The 20,856-nt window shown below is 36.1% G+C and overlaps 4 protein-coding genes across 5 annotated transcripts; 2 read left to right on the top strand and 2 right to left on the bottom strand.

The window, feature by feature from the left end:
* Positions 1-312: 312 nt before the first annotated feature.
* On the bottom strand, positions 313-3,059 carry LOC103428425 (uncharacterized). Its single transcript, XM_029105255.2, has 4 exons — positions 2,983-3,059; positions 2,701-2,883; positions 1,253-1,401; positions 313-636 (listed from the first exon to the last, which is right to left on the bottom strand). The coding sequence occupies exons 2-4, from the start codon at positions 2,789-2,791 to the stop codon at positions 490-492; spliced, it is 387 nt and encodes a 128-aa protein (XP_028961088.1). The 5' UTR covers positions 2,792-2,883; positions 2,983-3,059; the 3' UTR covers positions 313-489.
* A 2,798-nt stretch (positions 3,060-5,857) lies between these two features.
* Positions 5,858-20,330, bottom strand: LOC103433217 (pentatricopeptide repeat-containing protein At5g46680). 2 transcript variants are annotated; one of them, XM_070824492.1, is made up of 7 exons: positions 20,216-20,330; positions 8,658-10,431; positions 8,421-8,489; positions 6,778-7,432; positions 6,588-6,694; positions 6,287-6,435; positions 5,858-6,118 (listed from the first exon to the last, which is right to left on the bottom strand). In XM_070824492.1, exon 2 carries the CDS (start codon positions 10,390-10,392, stop codon positions 9,019-9,021), a length of 1,374 nt encoding a protein of 457 aa, XP_070680593.1. In that variant the 5' UTR covers positions 10,393-10,431; positions 20,216-20,330; the 3' UTR covers positions 5,858-6,118; positions 6,287-6,435; positions 6,588-6,694; positions 6,778-7,432; positions 8,421-8,489; positions 8,658-9,018. The 2 variants fall into 2 exon arrangements, with proteins under 2 accessions (XP_070680593.1, XP_028961093.1); XM_029105260.2 differs by lacking the exons at positions 5,858-6,118; positions 6,287-6,435; positions 6,588-6,694; positions 6,778-7,432; positions 20,216-20,330 and adding an exon at positions 11,213-11,685 and having other exon boundaries at positions 8,037-8,489.
* LOC114825752 (L10-interacting MYB domain-containing protein-like) lies at positions 15,380-16,385 on the top strand. Its single transcript, XM_029104783.1, has 2 exons — positions 15,380-15,709; positions 15,804-16,385. Exons 1-2 carry the CDS (start codon positions 15,380-15,382, stop codon positions 16,383-16,385), a joined length of 912 nt encoding a protein of 303 aa, XP_028960616.1.
* On the top strand, positions 17,152-18,170 carry LOC103433238 (uncharacterized). The gene is made up of 4 exons (XM_029104784.1): positions 17,152-17,208; positions 17,374-17,605; positions 17,701-17,799; positions 18,025-18,170. Exons 1-4 carry the CDS (start codon positions 17,152-17,154, stop codon positions 18,168-18,170), a joined length of 534 nt encoding a protein of 177 aa, XP_028960617.1.
* Positions 20,331-20,856: the final 526 nt, after the last annotated feature.

Raw genomic sequence — 20,856 nt, forward strand, 5'->3', positions numbered from 1 at the left:
AAAGACTCGTTACAATCAATCGAACGGCGTGGGCATCGAAACATATGAGTGTCAATATGTTCTTATGCTTTAATGTCCAGTTTTGAATGCTACGTTGATACTACGAGACATGCTCCAACTGCCTCAGTATCGTAAAACATGGTCCAACTGCACGCTTCAATTGAACAACACTCGGAGCTTAATTTTCAGTCATGCAGATATTCATGATACATGTACCGAAAATTGGTAGATCACATCTCTTACACATACGAATAGGATTCTACGTACGAGTTCCACACAAATGAGAGATGCGAAGAGCAATACGTAATTAAATGTGCTAAAAAATTATTGTTATTTATGAAACTGAACATCCAGTATATCAGACACTAAGGTACCGTTTGGTACGTGAGACAGGACGGAATGGAGTGGGACGAGGCACATTTGATGCGCCTAAAATGGGTGGAATGCGTTGTTCCATGGGACGAATTTTGGATGAATTTTCGTTCCGCTTCACCCCCTGGAATGACTATTTCCATATTCGTGGAACACAAAATTATAACCTCTCTGTTTCCTTTTTCTTCCCCCTTGTTTCCATCTGAGGGCATCTTTGCTCCATCTCCGTTCGGTCCCATCCCGTCCCATTCCGTTCCGTCCCATCTGCATACCAAACAATACCTAAAGCACTAAACTTCATTATAAATTAAATAAAGGAGACGGACGACTAACAAACAAGTAAAACTCTTGTTTCAAATCTCAGAACATCAAGTGTCCGACAGTCACATTTTGCAGCAGACAAAATCTGTGTAAAGGACGCGCTACTCCTAAACTAACTAGGGTTTGATGGGCTGAGCTCGAGGCCTCCAGAGTCCTAGCCTATACTTGTGAGTGTGTTTCAAGATGAGCTTCCTCTGCAAAAGAATCCAGCTATCAAATTTTAAAATACAAGTCCAGGTGCAGTAGTGAAATTATTTTCACCATGAAATGAACACCAAGTTTGCAACTTTCAAATCCTTGAAATTTATTCCTTTTTTAAAGAAAGGGAGACACGGTTTTCGTTCCACACTCATTAATCAGCAAGACAGAAACTTTACTGCTGTTAAGTAGGTACTACAGCTATACATTCCTAAATTACGAGAATTGATAAAATAAAAAAAACAGATACTTTACTGTGTTAATGCCCAGCGGGTGCTGAATAATACAGTTATTAATACCGTACAATGAGTGTTAGACTAAGAGATTGCTTGCATGAGTGTTAGAATAAGAGATTGCTTACATGCTTGCAAGGGACGCCAAGTTTCTTCAGCCTGAGAGTACGAATGACAAGCAACTTTTGGAAGTCTCTGATCTCAGACTCAAGCTTGGTTACATGGGATTCCACTCCATTGCCAATGCCATTCAAAAACTCTGGTATCCCAACTTTCACTGCAAGAAAAATAAAAAATAAAAAAGCCACGCAAACCCAATCTTGATGTTTCCCACTAAATTAAATCCACTATTCAACAGAGCTTCAATTTCACAGAAGTGCTTGATATTCTGACACGAGAATGTAGAGCACCTATTTTAGCCCTAACACAGCTAGTTATAGACTAAGCTATACGCAAAAAATATTCACTTTTCATTCCATTCAACATTCTCAATCTTTTAGCACCAGATGAGAGCAAAGCAAATAGATAATGCACTTGCAAAGCGAAAATAAGGAACACAGCACAAGTTCAATTTCCAGGAGTAGAGAAAATTTCCTCACAAAAATAGATAGTTACAAAGAAGAAACATTGAATAACAAAACTCAACATTTGACTTGACACTGTTTACATCCCCCAACTTTCCCGGAAACCAGACAACTGTGGCAACACAAGCATAACAAACCTCATTAACCATTCCTTTTACTGTTTGTGGAGAAGTGACCAATAAAGTTTTTCACTTCTATATATTTTTTTAGAAAAGAAATGATTTATTTCAAAAGAAAAGCTGTACATCAAAGTGAACACGTAATGCACAAGTAATCTATAAGTAAACTAAAACATCAAGACACTGCAGCCTAGCATCCAAGCTAGTATAATGCTTGATAGAGGTATATTCCTAAAAATAAGAGATACAAAAGCCCATAACGTTGCTCAATACTTGACCTTTTTCCCACACTTCCGCCATTTCCAATCCCCTACAATCTTCAAAATTCAAATAGCTGTATGGGTTTAGAGTTTAGGGTTTATGGTAGTATAATGGTCGATAGATGTGTATCTTATAAATAGGAAATACAGAAGTCCATAGAGTTCCCAAAACTAGACTATTTCCCACACCTCCGCCATTTCCAATCCCCCAGCATCTTCAAATATCTGTTGATTCCTTTATGACCACCAAATACCCCAAATAATACGCAGCACCAGACGTACCCATTTTTACCACCATCCAGTATTCTAAACTTCTCACTCAACGGCTCCTTCGAAACCACCCAACAAGCACTAATCAAATAAAAAAAGCATATTTATTTCTATCAAAACCTAAATTAAAAGCATTACAAAAACTAACCCTAGATTTATTTTCCCATTTCTTTCCACTTTTTCCGGCATCAAACACCAACATAGCTACTTAACTAGAAATTTTCTTTAACATTTAAACAAGTGCAAATCAACAAATGCACATAACCCAGAAATTTCTTTCCTATCCATTTTCTGGAAGCCAAGAAAAAAAAAAAAGGAAAACGCGACCAAAATTTGGGGTTACCTAGGTATGGGTTTGATTTGGTGGAGAATCTGGCCAACCCCGGTGTCGAAAACATTGATCTGGTGTTGAATAGCATTTGCCTTAATGCCATCTTCTGTCTGTGTCGAATAGTAATGTTCAAATTGATGAGTGTATATGGATTTGAGTTTATCCTTATCCAACGTAAATCAAAGTCTATCAAACCTAAAACATTTGCAAACAGAGCAATTCAAAAACTTTCTCGGGAAAGGACCCAGATTTTCCCGAGAAAATTAGACAAGAAAATGGAGTTCAAAATTTTACCTGTACCTTGCTGGCGGAGGGCGGGAGGGGAAGCCAACGAAGAGTAAGACTGCGAAAAGAGGTGGGAGGGAGACGGCTTTCAGTTGCTGCACGAGGGGGAAAGGAAAGGGGTATGTTTAGCAATTTTATTTTATTTTTTCTTTAACATAATAAAATCGGGTGGGTATGTTTAGCAAATAAATTGGTTCAAATAGAATTTTGGGTAAAAGACTGTTTACTACCCTCATGTTTCATGGTTTTCAACATTTAGTACATCAAGATTTTTTCGTCTCAGAGTCATACCTAAATTGTAAATTTTGGGACAGTCTCATACATCCGTTAGTCAAACTGTTAAATATACCGTTAATTGTGACGTGGCGCTCATGTGAACAATGACTGGACGTCACGTGTCAGCCACGTTTTTTTTTTTCCTTCCTTCTTCTGCAGACTGCAACCTTTTTTTTTTTATCTTCCTCCTTCTCCTTCTTCCTCCCCCTTCTCCTTCTTCGTTCTTCCTTCTTCTTCCTTCTCCCTTCTCCCTTCTCCTTCTCCTTCTTCTTCCTCCGAATCTGGGGAGGTTTTTTTTTTTTTCCTTCTTCTTCCCTTCTTCCTTCTCCCTTCTCCCTTCTCCTTCTCCTTCTCCTTCTTCTTCCTCCGAATCTGGGGAGGTTTTTTTTTTTTTTTTCCTTCTTCCTTCTTCTTCCTCCGAATCTGCCCAGATTCGATTTTTTTTTCTTTTTTTTCTTCTTCTTCCTCCTTCTTCCTCCTTCTTCCTTCCCCTTCTCCTTCTTCTTCTTCTTCTTCCTCCAAATCTGGGGAAGTTTTTTTTTTTCTCCTTCCTCCTTCTTCCTTCTTCTTCTTCCTCCTCCGAATCTGCCCAGATTCAACTTTTTTTTCTTTTCTTCTTTCTTCTTCCTCCGAATATGCCCAGATTCGGCTTTTTTTTTCCTTCTTTTTTCTTCTTTCTTCTTCTTCTTCCTTCGACTGCAACTTTTTTTTTCTTCTTTCTCCTTCTTCCTCCTTCCTTCTTTTTCTCCTTCTTCCTTCCTCCTTCTTCCTTCCCCTTCTTCTCCTTCCTCCTTCTTCCTTCTTCTTCATCTTCCTCAAAAAAAACCTTCATCTTCCCCAGATTCGGAGGAAGAAGAAGGAAGAAGGAGAAGAAGGGGAAGGAAGAAGGAGAAGAAGGGGAAGGAAGAAGGAAGAAGGAAGAAGGAGGAAGGGGGAAGGGGGAAGGAAGAAGGAGAAGAAGAAGGAAGAAAAAAAAATAAAAGGAAGGAAGAAGGAAGAAGAAGAAGAAGAGGAAGGAGGAAGGAGGAAGGAAGGAGGAAGGAGGAAGGAAGGAGGAAGGAGGAAGGAAGGAGGAAGGAGGAAGGAGGAATGAAGAAGGAAGGAGGAGGAAGAAGGAAAAAAAAAAGAAACTCCCCCAGATTCGGAGGAAGAAGAAGGAGAAGGAGAAGGAGAAGGGAGAAGGAAGAAGAAGGAAGAAGGAAAAGGAAGGAGGAAGGAAGAAGGAGAAGGAAGAAGAAGAAAAAAAAAAGTTGCAGTCGAAGGAAGAAGAAGAAAAAGAAGAAGAAAGAAGAAGGAAAAAAAAAAACGTGGCTGACACGTGGAGCCCATTCATTGTCCACATGGACGCCATGTCACAATTAACAGCACATTTAACAGTTTGACTAACGGATGTATGAGACTGTTCCAAAATTCACACTTTAGGTATAACTCTGAGACGAAAAAAACTTAATATACTAAATGTTGAAAACCACGAAACATGAGGGTAGTAAACAATCTTTTACCCTAGAATTTTTATTTGAATTTTTGAACTTGTTTCTTTTGGGGTGGGTCTTATACCGACCGAACCGTTCAAACCGACCAATTCGAACTGTTTTGGTCGGTTTGGTTTGATATTGACTAAGAAAAAAAATCAATTAATTTAAAATCATTCGATTTTATATCAGTTTGGTTTGATTTTGATACTTTTGAAACTAATTAAAACCAAACTGAAACGAACTATTATTTTTTAATTATCATTATTTTTATTTTACACATGTGAACATATTATAGATTATTTGAATATCTAACCATACACATATTAACATATTATAGAATGTGCGAGATGTATAGATGTTTAGAAAATTAAAACCCTTGAAATGTTAGATATTATCCATTGATGTGAGAGAAATAGGTTCAAACACACCGAATCAACCGATAATAATAGTTTGGTTTGGGTTCAATGGTGGTATTGATCGAAACTGAATCAAACCGAATCAAACGGACTATGGTGGTTTGGACATACCCCCTCTGCATATCCTCATCCTCAACAATCTCTCCTACAATTTCAGTTAGCATATAGTTACAGTGGTGAGCATCAATTCCCTGCTACGAAATCGTTCTTGAGAATGTAGAATCAGAGTTTCATACCAAAGCACAAGCAAACAAGCACCAGATATCTTCACTTGCCGGTGAATTCGGCCGCCTCAAGGATATCCTGAAGAAGCAGGCAAAGGATGTGGATTTCAAGCTGCACTTGATCGATGCTATGTATGCGATATCACAGTTACTATGAAACGTGACAGCGAGAGAGTATACACAACTCCCTATGGCAAGAGATTGTAAACTGGATTCATAAATACTTATCACAACCTTGTGATTGTATGAACTGAGAAGCAGCAACAATCTAAGCCACAAAAATTAAAAACAAAAAAAAGGCAGGCACTGAGCAAAACGAAGCAGCACAATACGCAAGCAAAACAAACTCCCAAAACAGCCACCCGTTTGGTGAAAAGAAGGCTCTAGCACTCCAAATTACCACCGACACTTCAAGAATCATTTACCAGCAAGCACACACCACAGCGTAACAACATACAGACAAATCCTAGACCAAAATTTAATGCACAAGAAATAATCTTCAGAACCAATATCACATAAAAGCATCACAGCTCTAACAACATACAATGCAATGGAAACTCTCATACAAAAGCATCAACTGCTACAAGACAAGGAACAGCCTACTTAGTCAAGGCAAACTTTGGTATTTCCTGATGCATGTTCAGCACATATAGAAGATATGGTCTCCGTTGCATTAAGCCCAGCAATTTTCTCAAGAAATTTAGGCATAGTGTCAAAGCTTTCGGCAAATTTTGCTACAGTATACTGGTCCAATCTGCAACATCATTGATTCTTTAGTTCGTTATTTCACTCATGGCCAACCCACCTCAAAAGGAATATTGCATATTTTTTTATTTATTTATATTTTATTTTTTAAACTAAACAGGCATATTGCATATGAAATCACTGAAAGTGAGCAAAATACGACGTCTGTGCACATTACCTGAATGTGAAACACAGCCATCCAATGCACACTGCCTGAAAATGACAATGTTCCCCGTTTCTGTAAAATATAACTCCTTTACTCTCCTAGCTCACTCAATTCAGTAGCTGCAGCTCCAAGAACAGTATACATACACTAGCAGTTGTTGCCTGAAATGAAAGCGATCATGATAGCGAAGATATAAATTCAATGGTTCAGACACCTAAGTTTTTAAAAAGTTATACATACACTAGCATTTATTGCAGAGGTGAAACAAAACAAGCCTAGCAATATAAAATTCTGAATGTTCCTTGTAAATTACCTTGTCTGTGTTCACTCTGCCATCCACTGCTCCTTCAATATCATCCAATATACTGTTACTATACCCTCGAGAAGCACAGTGAATACAGAGTTACCACCTTCGTCATTCTTCATAACAGTGGTACATGATAAATCAATGAACATGTTACAAAGAAATAAGAAAAAACAATGAGGCAAGAATCAAAAAATACCATGTTCATCAGTGTTTTCAAAGTCGGCTAGTTGCACTTTGGGGCAAGGCCGAATATTCCCCTGGCATATGATTGTTTAGCGAGGAATGCTTATTCCAAGATTTGGCGGCGCAAGACTCAAACCATTTTGCAGTGGTGCCAAGAATGGGAGAAACATCGAAAGCCCCAGAAGAAAGATGACCAGTAAACCTACTTTTGCTTTCAAAAGTCTTAGCGGCAATGGCACCTTTTGGTCATTGGTGATTGCTTACTTTTAACATAAGGATTTGTGTCATCTGTTAGATAATGTTTTTTCTTTTAAACAAAAACTACCGCCATTGTGTGTATTCGCTTAAGGCCTCACCATCTTCTTCTCCTCCCACCCAACAGAGAAGCCTAATCCCCCATCAACCTCTTCGATATCCTATTTCTCCTTCCAGCAGACATGAATCAGCCTCCCACCTACATACCTCAATCCTTCTCTCCTTTCTCTGTTCCAGCCCAAAGAAGTTGAGCAGCTGGTTTTTTGTTTCGCTGTCCCAGCTCATAAAACCAGCTCTGTTATCTCTTCTCGATACATTTCAATCTTTCCCCTATATTTTTGTATGATTTTTGTTTATTGTTCGAATAATTCAAACAGCTTTATTCTGATAGAGTATGAGCCTTTCTCGAATTGCTGTTTGTGCAGTCATATACAAAATTTTATTTAGGACCAGGACAGATGTTTTATGCAGTTATCTAATATTCTTATTCGCTAGACTGAAATTTTGGGAATTTAATTTCAGTAAACTAGATCACCTAAACAGATCCAGGATATCAAGGAAAGAAACCCTTTATGCCGAACGAGTAAACATCCTCTTTGGAGCTACAGGCAATATTTTTAAAGACATAAAATACAGTAATATGAAGTAAACCAGCAATTCATATTTCTGTCTTTTTCTTTCCTTCTTTTACTTACTCTGTCACCTTGGTTTGGTTTAGACCACTACATCTGCATAATGACATACGTGAATTGAATTGCTGAGCTTAAAATCCGGACCTCCGCGCACATTATGATACATCTTAGTTTCTATCCCATGCTCTTTGAAAACTATTTATTTTGTCAATGCATCTCCTTCTGAGTTCTGACCCAAGTTATAAGCACGCACACACAGAAGCACGAAATAAATGAGGCCTCTCAATCATAAAAACTCCTTTAAAATGAAAGGAACAAAATCAAATATTGATCTAACATTTCTTTATCAGCATATTAAGAATGTAAAGATATAGGAAGACATATATAAACAAAAGTAAACAATCAACCTTTTATAGTAAAAATTTGGAGTACTTTGCTTACAAAGTATATTATTTAAAATATAATATCTCAGACCTTGAAGAATTGTAAAACATCATTGCTGTTACAGGTTAAGAAATAGACCAACAAATATGAAAGAGAATCAAGGGTTCCCTCAGAATTGTTCTTTTATAAAACATGCAAGAGTTTGCAATTCTTAACTTTTGGATGCATACATTGTATAGTAAACCATCCTTTTTCTCTGTCTGAGAATCAAAGCTCTCTTATTCCTCTGTCGTACAACCATTAAATGTATCTAAGAAACCAAATTATCAAAATTTGAGGTCAAAAATCACTTACACGAAAAGTAGGCTGTAATACACAAGTTTACCTCTCAGGAGTAGTTAGTAGTTGTCCTGAGTTCTAAATAAACTGCTCTCAATAATGCTAACCGGTTACCCTGCCAAAAGTAACACATATTTCATAATTTGTTTCCAAAAGAAGTTAAAAATGAAAATTAATATATAAAAAGTGCTGGTGTTCTTTCAGTAACTTTTGAAGAGCATTAGTTTATTTAACAACTCAAAGAAGATCTATTAAATCAGTTGGAATAAGAACAGAAACTCACAGTGGGTCCATCAAGTGAAGAACCAGCATGACTGACAGATGAATTTGAGAAATGTTTCCAGTCATACATGAATATGGGAAGTAGTGTATTTGCTACAAGTAGTGTCTTTCTGTTATGCACACCGGCAGAACCACTGTCAGATTAGCAATGCAAGGCAGTGGCAGGGTAGTTAGTCGCCTTACATTCAGATTCCATATTACTCTTCACCATTAACAATCAGTGCTGGGTAGAACAAGCTTACCACCCAAAACAACTTATGTTTACGGAATATGACTAAAAGAGGGATTTTAAATGGTGCTGTCCAAAATGCGAATGCAAATATGATGAAACTAATTTTCAGCAGCAAAAGCACGGCCAGTTTTTAACGTAATATTCTAGCCACTTGAATTTTCCACCGAAGCTTCCTTGCTTCATCTGTATACCCCGTACTATGAAGACCATCAAGGACAGCTCGTTGGGTAGCCTTGAGTATTTTCTTGCCATCTCTTAAACATTTCATCATAAGCTTGGACGCACAACGGAACCTTCCAGCCTTGCAAAGATTGTGCACCAAAGAGGTGTAGGTAAAGGAATCTTTAGTCTCCATTGATTTATACAAGTCCATTGCACGATCGATTTGACCAGCTTTACACAAGCCATCAATCATGCAGTTGAAGGCAACCAAGTTTTCACGGAAGCCAATCATTTTCATATATTGTAAATGTTGTTCAGCCCCGATAATATTACCAGCCTTGCACAATCCATCAATTATAATTGTGTGGGTATACTTGTCACACCGCAGACCTCCATTCTCTATTTCATCCATCAACTTATAGGCAGCTTCAAACTTACCTTCTCTACAATACATATTAAGTAAAGTGTTATAAGCCGCTAAATCAAGTTCAATGCCATTTCTCATTGTCTGTTCCATGCAAGCATTTGCCTCTTCTATCCTCCCAGTCTTAACTAAAGCAGCAACAACTGTGCAGTTTGCAAAGCCATCAAAAGTATACCCTTTACTCTTCATCTCTGACATAATCTCGAGCGCTTCGTCATACTGCTTAAACTTAAAGCAGCATTTCATAACTGTAGTGTAGGTTATGGCATTTGGCTCATAACCTGATTCCCCCAGTTCCTTTAGCATTTTTCTTGCTTGCCCCAATCTGCGTGCCTTGCATAGCCCGTGGATAAGAATATTGTACGTCACTAATCGGGGAACAAATCCATGACGTTGCAAATTCCTAAATAACATAAGGGCATTATCAATGTATTCATTTTTACAAAGGCCATTAATCATTATGTTAAACGTAGCTGGGTGGGGAGTGAGATTGCGAAGTAAAATATCCTGAAAAACTCTGTTGGCTTCATCAGGTTTTCCTAACTTAAAGAAACAATGCATCAGAATATTGTAACTCCATACATTAGGATGTATGCCCGCTTGTAACATTTCCTCAAACAGATCCAGAGATTGTGATAATAGGCAATTCCTGGTGGCCCCAGATAACAAAGAATTGTATGTAATGACATCTGGACTAATCCCAGCCTCTTTCATTCTATGAACAACAGAATAAGCTGAATCCAAGCTAACAAACCGAGAATAGGCATTGAGCAAAGTATTGTAAGTTACCACATCTGGAATCACCCCCAATCTTATGCCATCAATTATAACGGCTTCTGCTCTCTCCAGTAGCCGGGACTTACAAAACGAAGCTATGCATATGTTCAACAACCTAGTCGATAATCCAGAAACCATCATTCACATCAAACATACTGACTTCCCAAGAGAAAACCAAGCCTGCAATATGTCCAAATACAATGTGTTAACTTACACTCCTATTTCTTATCAGTAAAAAACCAAATATTGTATAAGACTGTTACTAAAACATGTCAATCTTGAAGCTTTGTTCCCCTTAAAACCCACATCAGTGAAGATACAAAATGGTAATGGTAATAAAGCAGCAATCATCAATGAAACCACTTCCCCTCCAATTTATTCACAAATGTGTAGGGGAAACTTTTAGCTTTAGGCAACAATTTTATAATAAGGAACCTAAACATATATCGGCTGTGATGACAAGTCCCGCAAACTAAAAAGTCCACCAGCTAGAGCTAGAAATAGTTTTTTGGGCAATAATAACATTAAAAAGTGTTAATCTCGTACTGAATACAACAACAACAAAGCCTTATCCCACTAAATGAGGTCGGCTGTATGAATCTTATAATACCACTACACTCGGTACTCACACTGAATAAAAATCTAAATTGATAATGTTTTTCATTCCATTGCATAAATCTGCATTATCAAATACCAATTGTGTTTCTCAACGTGTGATACTACGCTATGATTCATCAATTGATTTCCCATTCGATTGAATAATCAATTATTCACAATATTCATAGTAAAATACGCACACAATATTATTCCAAGACCAAGATATAAACAAGTGCAGTGGAAAGATATAAATTACTCAAAAGCAACTCAACAGCGAAAATTGCTTGAGCATAACAGAATTCCATGGCCAGGTATTAGGTATTGTTGAGAGAGAGAGAGAGAGAGAGAGAGAGAGAGAGAATACCCGCTGAAAAATCCAAATCCAAACAATGAAGGCGGACCAAAACAAGAGGCAGCCTGGTTTCGATTTGGGGGTTTCAGTTCTGAGGGCATCTCAAGTAAAAGAACAAGTGAAGATGTTCAATCAATGATAGGAGTCACGGTGGAGGAGTCGGAGAGGGAAGGAGGGAGAGTTGGACGCAGAAGACGCTCCTACTCCTTCTTGGTCGAGTTGAGTGAAGTGATTGAGGTGCCGAGCAAAGAGTAGTCAGAGTACTAGGAAGCACTGGAGGATTTTTTATTTTTTTTTTGGGTATGGGCTGGGCTAGTAGTAGGTATTTAGCAAATCCGCCCACCATCAAGGGATGCCAAGGACAAGTGCTTGAAACATACATGTCCTTCAACACAAAAACAACTTCAGCAGCCAAAATGGAAGAGGGCAAGTAGTGGGCCATGCAATGCTCGCTCAAAAGACCGAGCAAGATAAGCCCAGCTTTGCGCCTTGCATCAACTGGCTAACGTTACTTATACCGGCCCAATCTTGCGTCAACTAGCAAGGCTAACGTCAACATGACGTCAGATAGCAAGGTTAATGTCAACAAGAGGTCAGCCACGGTCTTTGATTTTTTTATGTGCATGACGCGTGCATTGCACACGCAAAAGGGATAGTGAGCCGATATAAACTGTAGCAGTGAGCCCTGTTGCAACAAAAGAGCCCAACGACTCTGACGTGGCACATCTCAGGCTGTTGGATTTCCAACGGTATAAAAGAAATACCATTGTGACATACGACAAGTTCTAGTGCGTTTGATTTTAAATGAGTTTGAAAATCAAGTGCAAGGATTAACCCAGCAATAAAAATTACAAAACATAGGGAAAAATAGGATTTTTTTTATAAATACCCAACCATTCCCCACATTTTATTATTCTATAAACACCCAACCATTTTATTATTCTATAAATACTCAACATCTTATTGAAATTAGACGATCATTTTATTTTCAAAGAACAAACTTACAAAGCATAAAAATAAAATAAAATTATAAAAATTGTGAATAGTATCACCCTTCCCATTGCCCTTACCTAACAGGTGGAGTTGTAAAAAGGCAAGTACTATTTAGAGTAAATAGTAGCCCAATTGTAAAAGTCAAAATGTGAGATTTGAGTCCAATGTTTTCTCCTCCAGTGCAAAAACTCAAATATAAAATTGAAATATAAGAATATAAGGCTATCTCCCAAAAAACAAGAACAAATGATATTGAAGAAGACGCCCCCTTCTTTGCCATCGATACCAACTAGTGATTTGTATATATACAAACTAGTGATTTGCATATATACATATATATAATAAAACAAGAACAAATGATATTGTAACACAACCAAGAAAAAATTAATCAAATATAGAAGGGGAGGCATTGGCAGGGGATGAAATCATAAAACAGTCCCTACAAACCCCACAAACCCTAAGACAAATCAGAAGCATAACTCCACAAACAGATATATATATCTTTCTTAATCTGTCCATGAATGGTTGTTTACTTGCACTTAGGCCTTGACATTGTCAAGCTCACTTTTTTACTAATCGCTTGCCATAACTATTTTAAAATGAAAACCTCTTATAAAAAGTTATTTTGAAACGAAAATCACTCAGCACGAACAGAGCTAGGCTGTTCTTAGATTATTACTTGCTCTAGAAGCAGAAAAAAAAAGAGATGAGCATTTGCTTAAGGCCACATGGTGGTTGTATGAAATTTGAGAATGTGCCAAAGTCGTGCATGATGTGATTGTATGAATCTAATGACATGGAGAGCTATTGAAAAGAATTACGACCATCACTAGAACAATGTTTTGGACCATCTATGAAATGCCACATATCCTCTATATATTATGTTAATATTTGACATTTTATTGATGCTTTTACAAAAGTTGATAAAGTCCACCAAAATATTGATCCAACAAATAGAACTATCAATTCTATTTCGTTTTCAGGAAATGAGCAATTCAGAGCAGTGCACAGAGCAATTTAGATAATGACAAACAAGAAAATTAATCTAAAAAAAATTAATCAAGAAGTAATCAATTTAGATAATCAACAACTATGAACATGTTTCCTCCAGACATTCTAAAAAAAAAAGTTAATCTAAAACAAAAATTCAGGGCCTGTTTGGTATTGGATTTGAGTCCAAAGTTTTTAACTCAAAAACAATTTTTAAGTTTTAAGGTAAAAAAAACTTGTTTGGTAAGCCCATTTTGCAAAACTGGACTAAAAAAAATTTTAAAAACAGCCCATTATAATTTGAAAACAACAAAAGTCAGGTTTTAGGGTTTTTTTTCTTTCACAAATTCGTATCCCTGCGTTGCAACTCGCGATGGAGGTCTGAGAGACCTGCGCCGCAGACCACGCCTTGCGCCTCACCTACGACGAACGACCAAGAGATTCCGGCCAATAAGGTGAAGGTTCTGGTGAATAGCTTTAAGCCTCGAATCTCTGAGTGCTTGATTGGGGACGAAATTGGGCCATTCTTTTCTCTGCAAGAAACGATCAAGGTAATGGGTCTGTCTCTTACTATTTTGTTTGGTTCCTTGGAAAATGGAGGAAATGATGGGAAAGTTGATTTATGTGTTTTGTTTGTTGGGTTGTGAGAAATTGAGTTTATATATCTATTGGTATGATTTATTTGTGTACTGTGTGTATATATTAACCTAACTGAGCTCGATCGAGCTCATAGCTTGGTAATTAATCTGAAAACTCTATATTTATGTTTTCTGATGTGCCCATGAGGATTGATTTGTGAACTGAATTTGTTGTGATGTGGGTTTTCTCCGATTTGGGATATTTCAGTCATACTGTCATTTTTGTGGACTGAATTTGGTGTAAAGTCTAACTGATTTTGGGTTGAATGAGATGTTACTTAAGGTTCGATGACTGGTTTCGGATGTAACGTATAATCATGTGGTGCTTCTTGTGTTGTGTTGTGGTTATGTGAGGTTGAATCTATTTCAACTTTGCCTAAGTCCCTTGAGGTGGAGCTGCCTCATACTGTTTTCTCTAATATGAAATATTTCAGTCATAATTGCCACCTAAATTTAGTATGTTATGTTGTTTGGAAACAATCCTATTTGCCCTTTAATTTCTGATAGAGCGTCCATAGCCTTTGGTAGTTGATCCCTGTGACCTGAAGTTTGATTACTTACTGTCACTCTTTGAGTTAGTAGCAAGTTCTGTTAGAAAATATCAGAAAGTGATATCTTTTCTACCATGTTTCTTTCTAATTGTGTTCATCTACCCTCATGTGGCTGGTCTCGCATTAAAGATTTGATAGTTGTGTGTGAATGTAACGTGGAAAGTCTGCTTAGAAATTCTGGCTTTAGATTGTAGTTGTCCTTGCATTCCTTATCATGAAAATTATTTGGTTGGCTTATATTGATGACAACTAATTGAAACGTAGACTGGTTGAGCGGTGCCATATATTTGAAAGAAATAATACCACAACTCGATAAGGAAATAGAATTCCCTGTTAGTCGAGGAAGATTGTAGTTATACAGTTTAAGATAATTTGCTTCCATCCACAGAAGAAGTAGAACAAATAATACCAAAGCATTATAAACCAAAAATGTATTTGATATCAAGCATGTAGTTTCGTGACAATTTTTGAAGTTACCTTCGGAACATGGCTTCCTTATCGATCCTCAAGCCTACCAATTTGAACTCCAAAATAATTTCACATATCATATCAACCATCGGATATCAAGCACCTTTTAAATGCTTAGACAAACACCATCCCCCAACCCAAACCACAACAAAGAGGAAAAATAAAGGTTTTAGTTGGACAGTTCAAACACCAGAAAGCTTTGTGAATATGAGACAACTAGGAACAATTACTTCGATAGGAGCCTTTGTGAATATCCTGTTTCTTTGCTGCTGTCCTAATAGTCAAGACAATTGAATGAAGTCTCATACCATCACCAAATTAACTGAGTCTCTGTTTTACACCAAATATATACGTTGTCAGTTATTGTTAAACCTTTGTCTTGTTCATGTGTAGTTTTCTGTTGTTTTTGTGTTTTGTACATTCATACCTTAAGTTTTAATATTATACTTTAGCATTAGCATTCGTAAGTGAATGTAGCTTTTAACTTTGTATTAATTTTCGATGTTTCTATTTACATTATTCTAGTACGTGTCTGAGAGATGTCAAACAAGGACTTTGAAAATGACCTTGATGATAAAGCTAATTGGCCAAAACCTATTGAAGACTACTTTATTAGTCTGTTGTATGAAGAGACAAAAAAAGGCTTGCAAACCAACACTTTAGAAAAGAACCAGTGGGATGCGATTGATATGAAGTTGTTTGACAAATATGGTAAGAGATACACTCGTGAAAAATTGAAGCAAAAATATAATCGGTTGCGGAAGATTCATCGTGAGTTTGCCAAGCTTGTTAATCATACTGGGATGGGTTGGGACCCTGTTGCAAACACTGTTCAAGCATCGGACGAAGTTTGGTCAGCTTATATTAAGGTATTTATTGTATTATATAATGTATTTTCTTTATAGATATGCATTATATAATATTATTTTCTAAGTGTGGACAACCTATATTAAAATTTTACAGAAAAACAAGTTTGCTAGCCGTTTCCGTAGCAAGGGGTGTTCTCATTATGAGGTGCTTGGACAGATTTTCAATAATACCACTGCTACTGGTCAAATGCAATATGCGTCCACCAATTCTCCTCCAAATTCTGATTCTGAGAGAGAGTTAGAAGCTGGGTTTCTTACCACTGGTGCACACATTAGACAAAGTACCGGGAGTGGTTCAAAGGCTTTTAGTGAGGGACATGAAGGAACCAGTACCAAGCGTTGTGCTCTTTTCCCTCCAAGTGATATTTCCTCAAAGTCAAAGTCATCCAAGTCAAACAAAATGGACGAAGCTATTGCAGCTTGGGCAAAGTCACTTGATGCCAAGACTGAGGCTACATTAGAAAAGGTTAAGCGTAAAAGAGAGAAGGAAGTATCCTCCCCATTGAGAGAGTTAAGTACCATTGAAGATTGTATGGAAGTACTTGAGGGCATGGAAGATGTTGATGATACCGCTTATTTGAAAGCTTTGGAGAAGTTCACTAGCTCGGATTGGAGGAGGATGTTTATGAAGATGTCTGAGTCGAGGAAAAAATTATGGCTCAATAGTCTAAAATGAATAGTTAGAGCCCTAGTAAGAAAGCTCAATAGTCCAAGTTGGTTGTTAGTTAGGGTGTTGGTAATACGATGAATTTGCTTAGAATTAATGATAAGGGTTAGTAAGATGACTATGGATATGCTTTTGTGTTTGGTATTAAGATCTTTTGCTTTATGATGAACTATAATTAAATGAGTATGGAAATGACTAGTGTTGGTAATATGATTAATGTTATGTTATTATTCTATAATATTGTCTTGTCACTTTGTTTAGCTATTAATTACTTGATAGTTGTAAAATATAATTATTTGTTTGTCTATATAGGATGGATTCAAATGAAGTGGACAACAATGGTTCAAGTTCAGAAAGTGACTCATAATCTGATTTGGATGATTCACTTGGAGAGTTGCTTTTAGTTACAAGATTATATGACCATTACTCACGTTTAAATAAAGAGCCATGCATGACTTCACATTTTTCAGGCCGCCAATATGTGATAGAATTATTGAATGGACATCCACATAGGTTATTTGATATTGTAAGGATGGATAAAAACACGTTCAGAAATTTGTGCTCGACATTGAAAGAATTAAACTTTCTACAAGATGATAGATCAGTTTGTGTGGAGGAGGCCGTATGCATGTTCTTGTTTACTATCAGTCATACAATCTGCAATAGGGTAATTGTTGAAACTTTTCAACATTCTAAAGAGACTGTGTCAAGACAATTTAATCGAGTTCTCAAAGCAATATGTCGACTTGGTACTCGTATAATTCAACCTCCAAATATGGATAAGACACCTTCTGAGATTTTGGGAAATCCGAAGTACGACCCATGGTTTCAGGTAACATATTTATAAAGTACATTTTATTATTTAGTTAGATCATGACTATTATTTTTCTACAAAACCTAGAAAGATATATGTTTAAAGCTCTAGAATAACAACTTAGGTTGAAGTAAACTATATTTTGTGTACTAACATGTTATGATTTGAACTATAAAATGGTAGAATTGCATTGGTGCTATTGATGGAACACATATCAGTGCATGGGCTCCTTCATCAAAACAAATTTCATACCGAGGTAGAAAAGTTAGTGTGACACAAAATATTATGTTGGCGTGTTCATTTAACATGATGTTCACATATGTCTACACCGGATGGGAAGGAACGGCTAATGACTCGAGAGTGTTGATGGATGCAATAACAAGAGAAGAGAATAGGTTTCCAATGCCTCAAGAAGGTACGAAGTCATTGAAACGTATCAAATTACTTGTAATTTTTTTCTTATTGTATTTGGCTCAAGTGAAATACTTATATGCATTGTTATTGGAATAGGAAAATATTATGTTGTTGATTCCGGCTATGCCAACATGAGTGGGTTTCTCGCACCATATCGCAAAGTGCGTTATCACTTGCGTGATTTTAGAGGAAGAGGTAAACGTCCAAGAGGAGCAATAGAATTGTTCAACTTTAGGCACTCATCACTACGTAATGTTGTTGAACGATGCATTGGAGTGCTTAAGAATCGTTTTCCTATTCTAAAGTTGATGCCAAATTATCCAATTAGGAAGCAAAGACGCATTCATGTTGCATGTTGTGCCGTGCACAATTTCATTAGAATGCAATCAAGGAATGATACTTTGTTTCAACAATTTGAAGATAATGATGTTGATGTGGTAGATGAAGAAAGCTCGTGGGCGAATCAAGAAGGGGAAAATATGCATTTGAATGACGACAATGTTATGAATGATGTTAGAGACCACATAGCCGGATCAATGTGGCTTGATTATGTCAATAACAATTAGTCTCAAAATTTATTGGTTTTCTAGAATGTTTTAACGTAATATTTATTGTCTAAGACTTGAAGTTTAATTTGATTATCGAGCATATATTTGTTGTATTAGCACATGGATATCAAAATGTTATGTTTAAGTTTTAATTTCTTATGTTTTGTATATCTTAAAACAAATACATAATTGAAAAAAAAAAAACCTGTTTTCAAGAGTTAAACCAAACAAGTTTTTAAATTTTTAGATTCAAAAATAGTTTTTAAGTTCAATGCCAAATACATTTTTGAAACCTTAAAAAAAACTGTTTTTAAGAGATGTTTTTAAAAGTTAGTTTTAAGAACAATTCAAGTTTTTGAGTAGGATACCAAACAGGCCCTTAAGTTTTTTATAAACACTTCAAATCAATTTTTTTTTTTAAAGTTAATGATGAAAAAAAAAAAACTGAAAACCCAAAGCTGGGAAAGCATCTTAAAAAAACAGCTTATTCCAGGGTTGAACAGAAACAAATAAATGAACTTATGTAGGTAAAATAATAAATAAATGAACTTTTCAAATTTCTAATTCTGCCCTTCTTTCTCTCTATCATCAGTCTCTCTTCATCCGCCGCTGCCAACCTAGGCAGAGCAGAAAGCGACGCCGCCTCCAATCTCTAGCCTCCCCCTCTCAGCCGTCAGCCATAAACTCCAGGTTTAGTGCTTCTCTCTCCTCTGTCTATCCCTGTCTACCATGGCTGCAATTGCCTAGGGTTTTCGTTTACTCTCTCAATCTTAAATCCTTCCAGGGTTTTTGTTTACTATCTTAAAATTAAGCCCTTCTAGATTTCAATATTCGTGAAGGAATTTAAAAAATAATAACCGAATTTTAGTTTTAAATTTATTGCCTAGCTGAACAGTTTATGTGCTACTATCTTCTCCAATTAAAGTTCTTGCCTGTGTAATTTCAACTTAATTTTCGTGTAAAGAAGAAACATAGAAAGCTGAATTTTTGTTTTAGATTAACTTTTTTTTTTAGAATGTCTGGAGGAAACATGTTCATAGTTGTTGATTATCTAAATTGATTACTTCTTGATTAATTTTTTTTAGATTAATTTTCTTGTTTGTCATTATCTAAATTGCTCTGTGCACTGCTCTGAATTGCTCATTTCCTGAAAACGAAATAGAATTGATAGTTCTATTTGTTGGATCAATATTTTGGTGGACTTTATCAACTTTTGTAAAAGCATCAATAAAATGTCAAATATTAACATAATATATAGAGGATATGTGGCATTTCATAGATGGTTCAAAACATTGTTCTAGTGATGGTCGTAATTCTTTTCAATAGCTCTCCATGTCATTAGATTCATACAATCACATAACATTGTTCTAGTGATGTTTTTAAAAGTCGTGCATGATGTGATTGTATGAATCTAATGACATGGAGAGCTATTGAAAAGAATTACGACCATCACTAGAACAATGTTTTGGACCATCTATGAAATGCCACATATCCCCTATATATTATGTTAATATTTGACATTTTATTGATGCTTTTACAAAAGTTGATAAAGTCCACCAAAATATTGATCCAACAAATAGAACTATCAATTCTATTTCGTTTTCAGGAAATGAGCAATTCAGAGTAGTGCACAGAGCAATTTAGATAATGACAAACAAGAAAATTAATCTAAAAAAAATTAATCAAGAAGTAATCAATTTAGATAATCAACAACTATGAACATGTTTCCTCCAGACATTCTAAAAAAAAAAGTTAATCTAAAACAAAAATTCAGCTTTCTGTGTTTCTTCTTTACACGAAAATTAAGTTGAAATTACACAGGCAAGAACTTCAATTGGAGAAGATAGTAGCACAGAAACTGTTCAGCTAGGCAATAAATTTAAAACTAAAATTCGGTTATTATTTTTTAAATTCCTTCACGAATATTGAAATCTAGAAGGGCTTAATTTTAAGATAGTAAACAAAAACCCTGGAAGGATTTAAGATTGAGAGAGTAAACGAAAACCCTAGGCAATTGCAGCCATGGTAGACAAGGATAGACAGAGGAGAGAGAGGCACTAAACCTGGAGTTTATGGCTGACGGCTGAGAGGGGGAGGCTAGAGATTGGAGGCGGCGTCGCTTTCTGCTCTGCCTAGGTTGGCAGCGGCGGATGAAGAGAGACTGATGATAGAGAGAAAGAAGGGCAGAATTAGAGATTTGAAAAGTTCATTTATTTATTATTTTACCTACATAAGTTCATTTATTTGTTTCTGTTCAACCTTGGAATAAGCTGTTTTTTAAGATGCTTTCCCAGCTTTGGGTTTTCAGTTTTTTTTTTTCATCATTAACTTTAAAAAAAAAATGATTTGAAGTGTTTATCAAAAACTTAAGGGCCTGTTTGGTATCCTACTCAAAAACTTGAATTGTTCTTAAAACTAACTTTTAAAAACATCTCTTAAAAACAGTTTTTTTAAGGTTTCAAAAATGTGTTTGGCATTGAACTTAAAAATTATTTTTGAATCTAAAAATTTAAAAACTTGTTTGGTTTAACTCTTGAAAACAGGTTTTTTATTTTTTTCAATTATGTATTTGTTTTAAGATATACAAAACATATGAAATTAAAACTTAAACATAACATTTTGATATCCATGTGCTAATACAACAAATATATGCTCGATAATCAAATTAAACTTCAAGTCTTAGACAATAAATATTACGTTAAAA

The sequence above is a fragment of the Malus domestica genome, chromosome 07 (genome assembly GCF_042453785.1).
Source record: "Malus domestica chromosome 07, GDT2T_hap1".
In the NCBI taxonomy this organism is placed as follows: domain Eukaryota; kingdom Viridiplantae; phylum Streptophyta; class Magnoliopsida; order Rosales; family Rosaceae; genus Malus; species Malus domestica.